This window comes from Hermetia illucens, chromosome 4, assembly GCF_905115235.1.
Source record: "Hermetia illucens chromosome 4, iHerIll2.2.curated.20191125, whole genome shotgun sequence".
Lineage (NCBI taxonomy): Eukaryota > Metazoa > Arthropoda > Insecta > Diptera > Stratiomyidae > Hermetia > Hermetia illucens.
The window spans coordinates 117,001,328-117,020,041 of NC_051852.1; the positions used below are offsets into that span (position 1 = coordinate 117,001,328).

Genomic DNA, 18,714 nt, shown 5'->3' on the forward strand with positions numbered 1-18,714 from the left:
TACCCAAAACAGAGTGTAGCGTTGGGTAGAGCATAGCAGCTTTATATGTTGATTTGTCTTATTTTGCCTCTGATGAATCCATCCTCCGGGTGCTCCAAAAATTCCTGGAAGGCTTGCTCCTTGCAAGCCCATAGCGCTGCTTGGCTGGTTTGGTCTTTGCTTGATTTATATTTGCGTTGAGGGCTCTCTTGTATTCCGGGCACCTACTGTAATCTGCAATGTGCCCACCTAGTCCACACCTTTCACTCTTTGCTGATATGGTCTTCCGTATGCAGCATGCTTCAGTGCCACCTGCTCCCTAAGCCGACACATAATTCAGTCTATTTTACTGCTTCTACTCGTAGGCTGATGATAGTGGTTTGTGTCCCACGTAGACTTTCTTTAGCGTTTTTACCGTTGATTCTCGTAGTCCGATAAAATCAAATTGTTTTCCAACCCCTCTTTTTCTTATATCTATATTTTTGTAGACTATAGTGATCTCCGGCTTGCTACCCTTTATGTCGGCTTCCTGACTCAACTACTTTTCAATTTATCTGCGGTGTGGGCTAGCAACCTACAAATGTTGAAATTTTATTGCTGCCGAAACGTCAACAACGCCTTGGTTGGGAACTAACCTCATGGCTACGACCTTTGGCTATCGAAAACGGATCAAAATTAGTTGCTGGAATGTGCGTACTTTCCTCCACAACGCTAGCGATGGTCCTCAGAATACTCGCTTTCTGCAAATTGAGCGGGAATTCCAAGCGAGGTAAGATGGTGATGGTGGGATTCTGGAGAGTATTCTTCGAATTTGGCATTGGGTTGCTTCTGACGGCTACGCAAGGCAAGCTTTAAGATTTCGTACAGTGCTATGCGCCAACGGATCCTTCCGAAATATAGGAGAAGGATGTTTTCTAAGAGCAATTACACGCAGATCAGAGGAGGCCTCCTAAAGGTGACATTGTGATCGTCATGGGTGATCTGAATGCCGAGGTGGGCTCCGACAACACCTTGCTCTGCCATGCCGTGCCCCCTGCCTAGTCATTGCTGCTACATTGATCGAGTACGGAGTCAGCCATAAGGCTAATTGGGTTTCAACAACTTCACGATTAACAGTAGATTTAAGATGTGCGTAACAAAAGGGCGCTGACATCGGCTTTGTGCTTAAAGATAATAGTTAAAATAATCGTGGAACACATTAAAGAACATCTCGAAAGCTCGATCGACAGAGAGCAGGCTGGTTTCCGCTCCTGATCCTCCTGCATTAAACAGTGAAACTGTGCGAAGTTTGAATCTAGTTCCACCCACTATTCATCGATTTGAAGAAAGCTTTCGATACCGTAAACAGGGAGTGTATTTGGTGGGTTCCACGCATGAGGGGCATTCCGAAGAAGCTAGTAGTCATCATCAGAGCAACATATGATGGGGCAAAATGTCACGTGCACTGAGGTAAAGTCTCGGAAGATTTTGAGGTCCAAAGTGGAGTTTGTCAGCGCTACCCTTTGTCACCGATATTATTTCTGCTTGCTACCGGGGGCGTTCCTCGCGCTGTCTTGTCCGGTGGGCGTGAAGAATTTAATGACCTATTACTTTTTTCCTCAAACACCTCGATTACGTTGACGACATCCGTTTGCTCTCTTACCGGCTCATGGACCTTGGCCAAATGACTCTGGATTTGGAGAGAGTGTTAAGTAGACTTGGACTAAACATAAACATGAACAAGGCTGATGGGTTATCGCACTCTCCCTATGTGCATTAATGAGATAACCATCGAAAACGTCGACCAATGTGTATATCTAGGAAGCGTGGTTCCTGCCGACGGTGGCACCAAATTGGAAGTCGCCCACGAATCATCAGTGCTAGATCCCCCTTTGCTCTCCTATTCAAAGTAAGGAAATGCAGTTATCCCAACATCAATATGAAGTTCACGCTGTTCTGTTTTAATGTTTTTTCTGCCTTGCTATATGGGAGTAGCACATGGAATCGTGACACTCAGTGTCATTCGAAGATGGCACCTGTCTGCATCGTATGATAGAAGCGCGCTGGCCTGACACTATTGCAGGTCTGGCGCCCATACGCGTTGTGATTTAAAGGCAAAGTGGCAGTGGATAGGTCACGCATTAAGAGGCACGACAGTTGTTTTGCGAGCTACACTGTACACTAGAATCCACTCTCCCAATATGGCCAACGAGTGGGTCACCCCAAGGGCACTTGGTGCAGAACAGTAGAAAAGGTCTCCGAAAGTCGCGGGAGGAACTGAAGGTTATTTCAGGTATTCGAGAACGATGGCGCGTAGGTGCGGTTGACGCGTTATGCCCACCCAAGGGGTAAATTGCAACAAAAGTCAGTAAATTTTAGGTGAGATGCTAAAGAAACAATTTGGAATACGGGAAGCTCTGCGTTTTGGGTATAAAATTGCGTGTTCATCTTAAACGAGGAACTCCCTATGTACGTGTTTCCATTCCCGCATAGCTAAGAATGCAAAATATTCCGCCATATATTGCCAAACTTCAGGATATAAATATGTAAATATTGTACTCATCCTGAAGAAATAAAAATTGCATGTTACCGTATACTGGTGCATAAATGCATTTATATGATCTAACGCATATCCACATATTTCCACTTTACCCCGTGCACAAAAGCATACACATACATATGTTCGCGAATTAAATTTCGCTGTACTAACGTACATATATGTCCATCTTTTTGTACATACACATATCTGCCTCCAGTTACAACAAACAAAACCTTATTAAAATCGGTTCAATGTCTGTCCGTCACACGCAATTTCCTCAGAAATGGCTTTACCGACTGGTGGGACGCCCACAAATGCAGTAAGTTACATCTATCCACGTTTAGTTTAAGGGGGTGTGATTTTTTTTTCACCGAACATACTAATATTGTATGTCAAATGACAGCTCTTGATTAGTACTTTCCGTTTTTGGTATTGGCCTTGGTTTTGGCATTTGTTGCAAAGGCAGAGAGTGCAGGGGGTTGGAAGTGATGATTTTTTTAACGGACCCATTCTCAGAAAACTACTCAACTGAAAAATCTGAAAAATCATTAAGCTGCACCTACACGGTGTCCAGACTTCAAAATACTCTCCATATTTATATTTACTCAAATTAAGTTAATAATAGTATATCGCTAAATTATTGGGTAATTGACTAGAAACTAGAAAAGCTTGATCAAAATCGTATTAGTGATAAAGCTACAGTAGCTCAAATTGTCTTTTCCTTGTATATTGACTGCAATCCAAAATGCTAAATATTAATATCCCACTAAAGTGAGTAGCTTGACATACTCAATATACATATATTTTACGGATGACGTATAAAAGGAATAGCTCTGCACTCAAATAAACGCCTCACTTCCGGTGTCCGACTTGTTATACTTGATCCCGATACCAAAAGGTAGTTTTCTTCTAAAATTTTATTCGTTATAATGGCCCTATTTCTCGTTTAAACCCTCCAGAATTTCGTTCACAGAAAAAGTCGTCCACGTGTTCGTAGAGATTCCGTGAAATGTCTACGCTACCCTTCCTACTCCCAACCGTTCTATGAATTTTCTGTTTACCACCACTACGAACCGGGGACTGGCAGAGGTACAAAAATTCACTGACTGCGTACAGCAACGCGATCAGGAAAGCAAAACGGAACAGCTCCAGAGAATTCTGTGAAGAGATTGAACAGATCACAGAAGCAACCAGGCTTTACAAGGCTGTAGCCAAAGATGGGGCAATATCCTCTGTCTGTTTGAAGAAGGAAAATGGGACATTTACCGAGAATGAATGCTTCTCAGATCCCATTTCCCGGGGTCCTACCCCACGATGGCAGGCGACAACATTCTACCTGACACCCCAACAACGAATAAAAAGAGAAGAAAGGAGAACTAGAAACTAGCGAAAGAGGTATGCTCAGAAGCTAGGCTAAGGTGGGCAGTAGGAACTTTTAAACCACTGACATCACCCGGAGTAAATGGCATTTTCCCAGCATCCAGACAAGCCTAGGAATCATCTTAAAGTCGCTTCTGAGGGTAGTAAGGGGGAGTATAGCATTGGGATACATACCAAGGGCATGGAGACGGGCAAAATTGGTCTTTATTCCGAAAGTGGGTAAAAAGGATCCTTTTCTCCCTAAATCTTTCAGACCAATTTGCCTAACATCATTCGTACTCAAAACGGTCATAGACAACTATATTAGAACTAACGTTCTAAAGCGTAATCCCCTACATCAGTGTCAACTCGCTTACCGGGCAGAACGGTCAACTGAGACTGCTCTGTATTAGCTGACAGATGTATTACGGGATGCCATAGAAACAAAAGAAATAGCACTGTGTGCGTTTTTGGATATCGAAGGAACATTTGACAACACACCGCACACAGAGATACAAGATGCCCTGAACCGCAAGGGAGTGGAAAACACCCTGGCTTTCTGGATAGGCAAAATGCTAGAAAGCAGGCAAATAGAAGTACCGACAGGTACAAATTCTATTGTCATGAACACTGCTCAGGGTGGTCTACAGGGCGGGGCACAATCGCCGCTAATATGGAGTATGGTGGTGGACGAACTCCTGGGCGTGCTAACAAATACTGGAATACAATTCCAGGGTTACGCGGACGACATTGTTTTAATCTGTAGGGACATATGAAGATACCCTATGTGATAAAATCCAAACTGTACTAACGGTTACTAGTGCCTGGTGCAGGAAGGTGGGACTGCGGATCAACCCAGCCAAAACCACCATAGTACCATTCACTAGGAGACCTAAACTTGATCACCTGAGACCCATAAGATTACGCGGTATGGAGGTGAAACGAGAAACAGACTCCAAATATTTGCGGATTACGTTAGACCAAAAATTACTCTGGAAGACATATGTCGGCAACACTTGTCGGAAAGCCACGAGGACTCTGATAACTTGTAGGTCCATAGCAGGAAAAAATGGGGTTGCAGCTCGAAGATACTATTTTGGATATATACTACAATAGTAAGGCCAATGATTACCCATGGAGCGGTAATCTGAGCAGAAAGAACTGAACTCAGCACACAAGGAAGAGAGTTATACAAACTCCAAAGATTGGCTTGCGTGTGTATCGATGGGACAATGAGGACATGCCCAACGGCATCCCAGGAGGTCCTTCTGGGATTAACCCCTCTCCATCTGCACATACAGATGCAGGCAAGGAGGGCAATATTTAGGATGGCCGGAGTATCAGTGAGGCGGGAGCTGCCTCAACCGAAGGAAGATTAATATTCTTTTTAGGTGGTATCCCGAATTACTGATACCAAGGGATAACATGACGACGAGGTTTCACTTCGATAAGAAGTTTGAAACCCGTTGGAGTAACAAGGCAAATGCGAAAAGCGTGGCTGGGAAATACGATTTAAACCAACAATTGATTACTTGGTACACTGACGGATCCCTCACAATAGAGGAAGCGGGTGCCGGTGCCATTGGTCCAAGAAAAATGTACTTCACGCCAGGTTGGGAGAAAACGAGGCAGCATATGAACTAACCAAGAAGGGAGCAAGGACGCCTTTACACGGGCCATAACCCTTCTGTGGAATCGGAAACGGTTTCGGGCTATGACCCTAAGAAATGAAGATGAACGGTTGAGGGAACTATACTGGGCGGGCCAACCAGGGATGGAGCAGTCCAGGGTGCTTATTGGGGGATGCGAACCCATGCGCACCAAAAAGAACCTCCGAATCATAGTGGGAATTCTCATTGGTCACTGTTGGCTAAACTATCACCTAGGGAAACTAGGGACATCTACAGACACTGCCTGCAGGTTTTATGCAAAGTATGTCGATGCATCTGGGAGAATACTCAATACCAGATGCAAAGTTGAAAGATCTGGAAGTAGGGAATATACTCCTGACGGTTACAGGCTTGCTTGAGATACTATGATTAATAGGTACACTATAACTAATAAAAGGGGCACAATAGTTCTTTAAGGATGCGGTGCGACTTTCCCTTAACAGAATAATAATAACGACCACTGCGACTATGTAAATGAAACTTTTTTTTGAACCTCATCGAGTATTACCCGCAGTCTTTTGTTATTCACGAAAGTAAAAGCAGTGCAAAATGCTATGGAATACTGGCGGTCCAAGAATACTTATCGAGTATGGAAAGCTACTACTTCGACGACGCCAAAAGTTTGTTTCAAATGACCACCACTTTTTGTATGTGGCGTGGATGGACATCATTTCTACCTTCCCACGATTTTTGTTTAATAGATAAATGAGGAAGAAAGTTGGCAAGCTCTTTTATCTGAAGCAAGTTAAACGGCTTGGAAGGTTTCGATGGTTTCGAGGATGTCTTTGTGACTAATGAAATTTTAAGCATTCAGAGTCTGATTGAAAATCACAATAAAAAGGATGGAGCAAATGAAGAAAATGAAACTGAATAAGCTCAAAACATTTCATCGAAAATAAGCAACGTTACCGAAGCATTAAAGGCAACCCGTACCTTCTTCTCATGTACAACAGTGGAAGAGGAAAATGTTTTAAAAAAAAAACTGTAAAATTAGAAAACACAGTTTTTCAAGTTATTAAATAATGATATTTTGTAAAAAATCCCAGTTTAAGTATTGCACCGTCTCGAAAAGTGGCCTTCCAAAAAAAGATGGACCAATAGTTCGCTGCAAATCGCAAATACGGTTGGTCTGAAACACAAATAGAGACTTTTTTTTTCTATATCATTTTGCCCATTTAAAAAAAAGTGGAACATTTGTTATTTATAATAGGAAGTTAAGTTTTTGTTGAACGATAGCGACAACATTTCTACACATTTTGAAAAAAGCGGACTGAAATCTTTTTATTAGTTCTTTAGAAATGGTACGAACAAATTTGCAGAACCTGGTTTTAAGGAAAACTCGTTCAAAGTTTCAAGTTTCGTGGAAACCCAGTGGAGAGGGTCACAAGCTTGTTTTCGATTTTGAATCCGGAAAAATCCTGTTGGCATCTGATTTGTATATATCTAAACTGCTAATGCTAAAAAAACTGAACGCAAAACGATGCTACTCGCTGCATGTAAACGGACCCACAGACCACTTGTTGTCATCAAATTTCGTCACAATCGGTTCAGCCGTTGACGAGTAAATTGAGTGTGACAGACAGACAGATGGACAGATAGACATACATACCTTGAACCAATTTGACTAAGGTTTGTTTCACACAAAACCTCGAAAAAGGAGAAATGCTCCAGTCAATCACTAAATAGGTTGACTCTACAATTGTAAAGACTTCATAGAATTGAATATCGAAAAATCAATGGCAGCCAATCGTAGACGACAGCCAATCCAACAAAATTACAGGAAACAGACAATTCAAACGTATAATCTTTTATTCTAACTCATTTATATTAGAACATTCAAAACAAGATAAAAAATCAATATTGAAATTTTCAATAATATCCAATCAAAGATGTGTCTCTTTCTATCTTTTTATTTACAATAATAATAATTATATAATCTTTGCTTCATTTAGTGTCTTATAATGTATAATAACCACTTTCTTTTTATTTGTAATCATAATATAACTAAACTAGCTTTCAAGTAGTATGTAGTTTTCTTCATTTGTCTATAATTTCGTCTCTATCAATATCCAACACTTAAAAAGTAGTTTCTCAATGTTTCTGGCTTAGATATAAATACTTGGGTTAAGTTTATTTATGTTATGCATTATTTATTGTTCAAATGTACAACATTTCGGAGGAAAACAAAAATTTCTTTCTATCTTAATATATTTGCAGTTGAATTTTTCGCGAACCGGATTTTTCCACTTTTTATTTGCTTTCAGAATTTTTTCTTGCCATTTTTCTGTTTTTATGTGAATTTTTATGTGTTTTTTTCATCTCTCTTTTGATAAATAGACATTCGCTAATCATCATACTATAAGTCACTCGCACAATCCTACATGTCTTGTGAACTAATCATGTTTTAAAATATCTTTTATAAAGATATTAGAAAAATCAGTTTAAAATACTCTTGGAACATATTTTCTATTTTCTTCTCTCTAGAAACTGAATAATATTATCTTGCTCTTGTGTCTTATTGTACTTTTTGCGGTTTTCATTTGCTTTCTCACGAAATTTCAGTGAAATCTAATTTTTGATTGAATGAAAACGCACAATGTAAAAGTATAAGTATATTTGGAATATTTCAATGGTTTCATAGGAGTGATGTTTAACTACATTGAAATATTGTATGCTTGTCACAAGGAATTTTTTTGTTTTATATAAATCTAGAAATAGAATTAATAAAAGTAGTTATCTGACAGGTCTCTAGTTTTCTCGACTCGCGACTGCTGCGACCAATGCTGCACCTCGCCCGGAGCCGTCCTCTGAGAGCATAAGATCGAACTGAATGTGCGGTTTGACTAGTTGTCGGAGTTTTGCGTACATCAGATTGTGGAATCGTGGGTGGAACCGATATACTGAACCATCAACGCCGACCTGCATGAAAGGAATTTAAACGTTCAAATTTATTCAAAAATATTTGGATATAATACGTATAATAGATATTCAGAAATTTTCAAATATGAAGCGGATCAACGGATTTGACGTCAAATATGTGCTGATGTAAGAGCTTCTAAACGTTCCTCACGCTAGGATGAAAATAGAAAAGTGTCATAGACATATGGCAGACGAAACAATAAATACGTTCATCTGTAGGAGCTCTACGATATTTAGAGTGGCGCTAAGAAAGCTGCAAAATGGACTTGCCTAAGAGAATGCTATCATTGCTTTCCTAGAGGGGACTAGGACAATTTTATTAATTATTATTTGCCCAGCAGCTGGGAAGGCTTATTAAATCCTCTGTGGCTCATCCTTAACCCTTTTTATGAAAAGCAAAAATTCAAGTGAGATGTCGAGCAAACTGGTACAGATTTACTAATTGTTTATGGTGGAAAATATGAAGAGAATGGAGTTTGTTGCTACTATAATTAGTTAACTAAATGATCTTGCAACTCGATACTATAGAAACTCGTTTTCATGGTGAAATTATTTTGTACTAAAACGGTAAAAGACGGGCTAATGCTGACATAGATGATACATCAGTGTCGTCAAGGGCTATAATTCGCAATCCGCTTTTCATTTCATTATTTTAAAGAAAGATCAAACAAATTTTTAAAGCTAAATCCCACTTCTCACAAGATTAGTCCAGAATCGCAATATTAAAAGGTGAAAAAATGTACTCACCGTCACACTTGGTTCATCCATCTTATTGATCAATACTGCAATACCCGTGGATACTAAATGAGCTGCCCGGGACGAAACACACTCACAAATAAAACGAACATTAGCACAGTCTTCGTCAGTGGCATCAACTAAACCTAATTCTTCGAGGATCATGCGGCAATTGTTGTAGGTTCCTGGATCATCAGCCTCAATTTCTGATACATATTTCGTAAAGAATTGTCCGCGTGTGAATAAGAGATCTGATCCCTGTCCGCCGAACAATAGGCCCATTTTTGTAAACTTGACTACCACAAGACGTACTAATTCGCCCATGTACATTCCCGAAATCATTTTTTCTTGTCTAAAATACGGAAAAGAATAAATTAGATTTGAGTGCGTCTTGAATAGCCTAGAAATATATGGAGTCCTGTCTAGGCTTGCACTTATACTTACAATTGTTTTCCGGGATTTATACTGTATTTGTCAACATCACGATCATATTCGGTACGAACAAAATCCAGGGCACCGTTATCACCAAATGCACCCCATTCAGTGTTGATCAGAACGTATGGCTTTGAAGTATCTCCATCGAAGAGTTCTGCATTTTCTACACGCTCAACATAGCAAGCGTTACTTCCGGTTCCTAGTTTGTGAATGTTCCGAAGAAGAAGTAGATATTTCAAAATTAATAACAGTTAATAAGCTTTCAATTATTATTTCTTATCATCTGCAATTAGTATGCTTTCATATCTAAGGCCGAGGCTACTCTAAAATTTTCTATGCAAATTTCCTGATAGGATAATGGAATGTAAAATAATTCCATATTAGAATGAAAAGAGCAAGTAAATCAGCTTCTACATCTACCGCAACTGCTGGGATAGTTTCTAAGCACATGAAAAAAAGGATGCATAGCTCCTTGGTTTGAAAAATGCATGCACTAATTCACACTAAGCAAAATATGCATCTTTGTTCTGTTCACTCCTTTGTGAAGAGAGAAATTGAGATTGTATTATAGTTAATTTCATGTGTAAGCCTGCGACAGCATGATAAGCACAAAGACAAATACAAGAATAAATGGCACAGCCAGGATTTGAACCCAAAGCATGAGAAAAAGAGGTTAACGCTCAACCACATTGGCCATTCGTCATATTAAGCAAGCACTTATTAATTTTAGGAACGATTTATGCAACTGAAAGCTAGGAGAACCGGAGCTAATTGTTCATGCCCATCGGCCGGCCGCTTATTATAGTACGAAAAGGTGAGAACTATCTAGGTGTCTCACTGAGTAGCTGGGAGGTCCAACTGAATTGTAGAGAGTTTTAATTAAGTTCAGCGCACCAAATATACCGTAGATAACCTAGTATTATCATTAAGATTTTTTCATAGAATTCAGTGTTGCAATTTCAGAACCATTTCGGCAAAGAAACATTAACTCGTCTTCCCCAATGAATTTTGTGGTTTCATCTGCTGTGCGTGAAGACAATATTTGTTGAAATGCGGGCGTTTTCTTTGTCAAGGGTATGCAATGTTTTGAGATATCTCTCTGTTTTAGTTGAATGGGGATTTCCAATGATATAAACGGCACATCGTAGTGTATTAGATGAAATCTTGTGGATTTGAACAGCATTCCATTCAGGTCATCTGAGTTGTTCCTCTTTTACGGCGATCATATCCGATGTCAGTCTTTAGGCACTCTAAGTTTTCGCCTTGATTCTTGTCAGTCGAGTGACGGTGCACTTCAATTCATGAAGCCGAGAAGCGTGTAGCCCTCATTACTCACTAACTTCTCTCATATGCTCTAAGTGATGATTAGGCTTCTAAATTGATTTTAAGTAGACGTCTGGCAAATCTCTGCTATTCATCCAATTTACATGGTCTGCCAGCTGGAGTCTTGCAATCTTATATGGGTGGCGTATTTTGTTCCATCGCATAAGATATACAGCTCCTTATTGGACTTTCAAATTCGTCCCCACGGGGCCTAAGATTCTGGACTCAACGTTCAAACTGGACTGGATGGTCTTGTTTTGGTTAATTGCCTTTGTCTCATTCTGCCAACACAGTATTAACCGAATTAAAGTTTTGCAACAGTTGATCGCAACTGTCCTGTCGAGAAATCTGCGTACGTACTCTCACTAATTTCAAAATTTACATACCTGGTTGAACAGGAAATCTACATAAATTAGCCCAATAAGGCGGTTAAGTTGGCTGACCCTTATTTCAAGAAAGTAAGTTAAAGCACCGAGAAAAATCAGATGTGAAGAGGGAAGTCAAAGTAGATGATAGAAAGTTCCTTTCCTTTTTGTTTGCTACTGAACATGTAGAATAAGCATAGAATTCCTAACTATGCTGAAAAGACAATGACTTGAAGAAGCCGCCAATATGGCTTCCTGAAAACAACTTCATTGCAGAACCTATGTAGATTCTTCATTTCTTTTGATGAACATTGTTTTCTCGATGGAATACTGGCTAATATTCTACAAACAAATAACTTGCCGGCAACCGGAAGCTCACATGAAATGTAATTTTCGTACAAAATCTCAACTGTAGATTCCTTGAAGAGTCTCAAAATCGAGACTGCTATTTCGTGAAATGGGAACCGTCAATTTGAGATAGATTTCAACCGACGTATTTACAATGTAAAGCTGAATTGTGAGTTGAAGGTGGCTCTTCGAACAATAGCATTGCATTGAAGCTACTCCTTCGAATAGGAGCAGGAGCATGGCTTTTCTCCGAACGTCGAGAAATAAGAATTTTTTCTAAAAACCTTAGTGAGATTTTTCCACAGTGAGACTGGCTTGAGAAAATAGACATTGCAAACTGTTGCCACGATAGAGATAAGAATACTTGTACTTGTACCCCGCCCTCCCTAAAAATTGCACTAACTTTGTTAAGGACTTTATTGTCGAAGCCCTCGAGAATGCTCGGCGCGGGAGCAATCACCCGTTTCCCACCCTCCTCTCGATGGACTCGATGGCACGTTTGTTTAGGGTGATCCACTCGTCAAGAACCTTGGAATGCGTTACATAGCGTAGTCAGTAATGGAATAGTTGTCATTTCTAAATTCGTGACCTACCCACTGCCACTTTTGCCATCTGATCAACAAGTACATTTATATTATATTTGGCCCGTACACGAAGATAGTCCATCATTCTATATTGTCTCAAAGTAAAATATCCTAATGATAAAATACATGCTCGAGTTGTTGAAAACAAATTTTTGGATGACAGTGGCAGTGAACTGTTCCTTTCCAGCATTATAGTCCCGGGAGATCATGAGTGCGAAACAGCCTCAGTTTGAAGTGTTGAGACAGACTGCACTACAAAATTTTGGGCTAAACCAACGAAGGCAAGTACGGTGCTACTTCCGGTAGGAAAGGCACAGTTCGGATATACAAAATCTTCGATGCCTAATTATTCTACCCATCCCTTAAACTGGTGACCATTTGGTAAAGCTCCATGACACGGTAAGAGAACAGACAGATGTCATCAACGGATTACAGGATGTTAGAAGGATGATGTAATATTCCATTGTAACCGTTCACATCATCCGGCGAAGGCGATAAAAAGAATAAATGGTATTTGTAACAGAATGCAGTCCTGGCACTTAAAATTCTTCCGAGGGTTCACCTTGTCTTTTGAGGTATTCCTTCCGGGATTATTTCAAGCACGGCTTTCGCGACAGCAGATTGCACATTAGTACTCTTTCAAATATAGCAATCTTCTCCTTTTCCTCGGAAAGGCTAAGCTTTTGTACGAATTTAAAGCGGATTGATGAAATAGTTCTGCAAAAATGGCACGGGCCATAATAAGGATTTTTGGGGAGACCCTGACAAGACTGGAGACTTTACTCCGCTTTAGAGCCCGCGAGGAATTCATTTTTGTTTGGGAGAAAAGTCTGTCTCCGCATGTTCGTCATTTCACCCAACGAAAGTAAAAAACTTCGCTGATGAAATAAAATTCAAAACTTTTTTCATGATGCGATTTACTAAAGAAATTATTTTTATTTTGTTTAGCTGCTGCCTTACTGAGCAAAGCAATTCTGATTTTTGTTAACACGTGTCGGTGCTTTAGGACATTGAGCTCGTCCTTACTCACAGTTGCGCTAGTGATGGAAGCGCTTCCAATGTCGATCTATTACTCAGCAATATTCAAGGTAATTCAAGGTTTCTATTTTCCGCGAAGCAAAGTTTACCAATGCTGAGCGACATATGGATCGCGGAAGTGACTTGCTCAATATCACCTTTAGAGAATTTCTCGTATACTCCGTGCAGTTGGTCATATGATGTGTAACGCTGCACTGATGTTCCTTTTCCTGGGCCGATACAATGCAGTCATTCAAACCGATATCCAGATTATAAAAGCGCTCCGAATTAATACGATACTGGATTCGCATTCAAAGTCCCATGACCTTATTTGACTAACCAATATCGCAGGCATTTTGATCCAAATTGTAGAATATTCTGGGACCCCCGGTATTGTAAATGAGAAGAGTTTGCAAACATTCCAGAAACTAATCTTTGGTCTTATTCGATAACTAAAGGTTGTTGCCGAAAAGTCACTGGGACCCCGAATTTGCGCATGAAGAGGAAATGGAAACCAATAAAATTAGATTTTTCTTGGAAATATGGACTGGCTCGTATTCATTCTGAGCTCGGATTTTTTCTCCATGGTCCGGCTTATGTATGAATACTTAGCGAAAGCATGCAAAAGGGTACTCATCGCCTCATTCGTGTGGTGATAAAGAGATATTGCCAAAGATTTCGACAGGACCTTAAAGTCATCTTGTGCTAGGCGTCACATCACTGCGACCGGTAATTACCCGGAACTGACATATTAAGGGGTTAATTAGAAAAGGAGAGAAAAGAAGAAGAGTCGGTCAAGATTTGCATTCCCAGACCACTTCCGGATTTAACTTTACAGGGACCTTTACAATAATGTATGGTGCACCGATTAAACTTATGAATGAAGTACTTTATATGTAGAGATGTATTACCCATCTCCAAGTCCTATTTTGACATAGCCATGTAATAACATAACCAGTAAAAACCCAGAAAATCGAAGTTCATTCGTAGCGTTTGGAAATTGGGCCATGATCCTGGGAAACGATGAATATGAATGAGTCATAGTCGACGAAGCAGATGCCAACCATCTGCAATTCAATAGATAACAATGTCTGTAGTCCTTCCTGGAATAATATCCCATTAGATAAATAAATCCCCGACCTTCCAGAAACATTATCACCATGGGTAATAAAAGTCTGAACCCATATAGTAATAAAGATCACAGGTCATAGGGAAACATGTTTTGTATAGTGTCCCTGTGTTAAAGATAAGAACCATGGGTCACAAGGAAATATGTGTTGTATATTTCCCTGTCGACTCATTAGTAAATAAGACGTAGTATTTAAGGAGGTGTAGAAACGGAGATCAGCAGTTCCTCGAGTACTACCAGAGCGTAAGCACTCTGGCCCTCGTGAATGAATAAAAAAGTATAAAACAAATATCGTTCCATTTGTTAACCCATTTGTAAACTGTTATTTGTTAACTAATGCTTACTGAAAAGGAGAATCTGGGCCAGTTATGTGCTCTGCATTCCTTAGCGTTGCGCTGGCGCATAAAATTTCTTAGCACTTTAATGAGGGTTACCGCTACTTAACTCTATGGTACAATTATCCACACATTCTGACTAAAGAAGTAGCATTTGGGAAATCTCTAAGCCTAAGAATGAAGATTACGGCAAACTAGAAGAAGAACTCTTTCGTAGGGAAGTAAGATAATATAGCTTAGATACGCTTGAAAGCACTCTGTCTAGGTGAGCCATAAATTCCCGCAGATCCCACATGATCACTTCTTGTTGAAAACCAGTCAGGGATTATCCCCTCGGCGAAGAAGGGATTGTTACTGGTACCAAAGGCTTGGATGATAATAGTAGTGCATATAGTAATTGAGGAAGAGGTACCGGACATTTTTAGAAGGATGTGGGGAAGCCAAGTTTCGGGCCTAGAAAGCAAACTTAACAAAATTTTGAAGTTCACGGTAAGGTTTGCTAAGTTGTAACAGCATACATTGTAGAGAAAATCTTTCCTGTATTATGGAAAAGGCAGACGTTTGTGTTGGTATCCATAGTTTAGGTACTATGGAGGAAGTGCTGAAACTGAAGATAAGATAAAGTGATCTCACCATTTTTTTTTTTTTTTTTTTTTTTTTGGGAGTAGGGTAGGTGAATGCGTTTACGCACAGAGTGTTGGACTCCCGCAACAGCACGCTGGCGGACTACCAACTAAACACCTCCCCGTCATCAGAGAAGATCTCACCATTGAAACCATAAAATTGGTTACCGGTTCAACTGAAAATATGGCCAACTTGGAAACAGCAGTTACTTTGACGCATTTGTCGACAGATATCCAGTGCGTCAATGATGGTCTCAAAGAACAAAGTGTACTTCCGCGTATTTCAGAAGGCTTGAAGTTTACTATTAGGGAACTGTAGTGACCAACGCCAAAGATGCATTCGTGGTGATTACAAAACAGCTTGAGGATGTTTAGTGATACTTATGTGAAAACAGCGTTTTGTGTAGCTAATTTTCTCCCCAAAGCTGGCGATTATTCCTTTTCTTGAAATTCTCAATATTAGAAATATGAGCGTTTAAAGTTTTCTGAAAGATTTCTTGATTTTTACGTTTTATGCTGAATGGGCAAAAGGTCTCTCTGCTTATTTGAAGGAAACTTTTAGTTTGAAGTTATATTTTAAGGGGGTCGTCAACTTCTGAGCTCAAAATTCAAGCCTATTTCAATTACGGAGGAAGATAATTGAAATATTAAATTTGCTTTGTTTTGAAAAGTAAGAATAGCCGCGGCTTTGGAATTTCATTGCAGAAGTGGCCTAATCGTATGAAATTTACAAAAATATGAAACGATTTTAGTTTTTCGGTAATGTTTTTTCAATATACGTAATTTTATAGTTATTAGAAACTGTAAAAATGGAACAAAAGAAAAATTTCGAAATTGTTCTCGGGAAAACATAGCGGGATGAAATTTGTCGAAATTATTCTGAAATACCAGGGCAGTAGATATCCCAGAGGTTCAGATCCTGTATACCTACGAAGGAAATCGTATTTCACACAACTAGACACGACACATTTCTGGCAATACTGAGAACCTAAAACGCAGATAACCCCCTTAACACAGGGAATTCATTGGCTTGTTTTTTCTATCGTGCTAGTTAAAGTTGCGAAATAAATTTGAAAAATGATGTTCGTTAAGCTGAAAATGATTTCAGTTAAGAGCATATAAGTACTGCAGATGTTGTGCAGTATGCATTACTAAACATACGCTCAAAATATTCACTCACTTATCTATAATTTGCATAGAAAACCTTTTAACTAAAATTCTTAACACTAAAACCTTAAATTATCCTATCATAAAATCAAGTCACCAAAGCAAGAGCGAGTCTTCACAGGCATGCATAAGAACGACAAACCAAACTAACTACATTAGCAATTTTACGAAATAAAAAACAGTGTCAATTTTGATTAAAAAATTAAAAACTAGCAAATGCACCAACTACCAATTGTATGGAACTGAAATGTTTAATTCGGATTAATTTTGTTATACACTCAAGATAAAAGCTACCTCAACATATTCCTTTTGTTTAAATCACTCTGGCCAATTTTTGCTAAGAGACGATATGAACGAATTTTCGATGGGGATGTTATATTTTTGACGAAACAGATTATTTACAGAACACAATATGGGGAATTCACCATTTTTTTTAATAGAAATTTATAATCGATAACTAAAACTCAGAAAAAAGAAACGTAAATAGTTTTCCAGATAAAATAATAAATTCCTTGAAAAATAAATAAACATTTAACCTAGACTAAAGGGGTAACATCTAACTAATAGAAAATATTTTCTGAATGAATGGAAATTCAAAAAGGAATAACAAACAATCTATAAATTTCTCCTGTATCAAATAAAAGATATACTAACTATATTGATAAAAAAAAACATACCAACAATTAATCCGATCTTACAGTTGTGATTTTTCCATGCACAAGACATCAGAGTGCCCGTAGTATCGTTAAGGATGGCACAAACATCAATTTGAACGTCCTTTTTTTTCAACATACATATATATACAATTATTATAAGTGATTTCACGTTTCCATCATCATTATCAATCGAATAAAGAAGAAGAAAATATTATAATAAGTATATCATGTACTCAATACATAAATGGCATCATAATTAGTTTATCGAATTGAAATGTGATATTATATACACATTTTTTGTATGATTCTGATGCTTATGGGAAATATAATTTCGTTTACAAAATGTCGAGGGAACCTTGTGATAATGATGTTCGCAGGGAATGATCTTTCATGAACATACTCTCTTTTTAGACGGTAAACCTGTTACTTGTTATGGTTTCTGTAAATATCTGTTATGCATTTTGTAATGATCCGATATTATTCAGAAATATTTATAAACATTTTCGGGTATTCAGAGTTTGATTTAATGTCAAATAACTTTTCATTTGCACACAACTTTAAACACAGAACAGATAAGAATAATGTATTTGGAGGAATAAGACAGATAATTTGGAAAAAAAACTTGGAAAAGTGCTAATTTGCATTCACTGGAAATTAGTTAAAAAATTGAGGCAATAAAATATTTCCTTTTAAAATAATACCGAACCATTATTTAGCATATATATACCTTTCATTATTTGTTAGTAGTTTATACAGAGTGTGCCATCTTCCGAACTTACAATAGTTACCTCAGCTCAATTAATTTAAGCTTTTATTGCCTTTGGATTACCATAAATGCCATTAGTCCTTGTGCCAATTAATCTTTTTAGACTCAAACCATCAGAAACTACTTAAAATTATAGATCAATTTGAAAATAATGTTCAAATCTACTGCGCAAAAGGCCATAATCCATTTAAACTTATGTGACGAAAATATATATGTATATACAAAAGACAATATAATTATGTAGTGTTGAATCGCATCCTCGATTATGCTGTTTTCATAACCTATTTGTTTGATGTAATTTGCGAAATTAACTAAAGATAATAAAATGCATCTCACTACGATATTATTTTAAAGAAGAAAAAATTAATTTTTGAAAAAATGCAGCATTCCAATTGTTATAATTAATGCAGAGAAGAAAAGTGTGTTGCTGTGAATAGAATGAATTCTCGCTCGCTCGGAAATGAAAACTAAGAGCTAAAATGAAACTAGCATTTTAACTATTTCGCCTCAAGGAAGGTGTTATTTTTTGATTACGTTAAACCTAGTTCTTCCTTAAGGATAGCTATTTAAATTTAATCCTTTCATAGACTTTTTCAGTTCTTACCAATAATAATGCCAATTTTGCAGTCATGATTTCTGTGTGCACACGACATAAGGGTTCCCGTCGAATCATTTAGGATTGCCATCACTGCTATTTCTATATCCTATTTTATATATAATTTTTGAACATAATGTTTTATTTTGTTTTGTTGGCTTTTTTAAAAGTGTTCGTTTTGTTATAAATAT

The 18,714-nt window shown here is 38.3% G+C and overlaps 1 protein-coding gene across 7 annotated transcripts in view; it reads right to left on the reverse strand.

Annotated features, from left to right (window-relative positions):
- Positions 1–7,420: 7,420 nt before the first annotated feature.
- The window catches only part of LOC119654823 (hexokinase type 2), a 265,870-nt gene continuing 254,576 nt past the window's right edge, over positions 7,421–18,714 (reverse strand). For 6 of the 7 annotated variants that reach the window (XM_038060390.1, XM_038060386.1, XM_038060387.1 and 3 more), the window contains exons 5-8: positions 17,184–17,283; positions 9,625–9,814; positions 9,193–9,532; positions 7,421–8,445 (exon numbers count right to left, since the gene is read on the reverse strand). In XM_038060390.1, the coding sequence (XP_037916318.1) occupies positions 8,275–8,445; positions 9,193–9,532; positions 9,625–9,814; positions 17,184–17,283 (801 nt within the window). In that variant the 3' untranslated portion in view covers positions 7,421–8,274. Of the gene's footprint in view, positions 8,446–9,192; positions 9,533–9,624; positions 9,815–17,183; positions 17,284–18,532; positions 18,633–18,714 lie in introns of all 7 variants that reach the window. The other variant, XM_038060385.1, reaches the window with a different exon arrangement.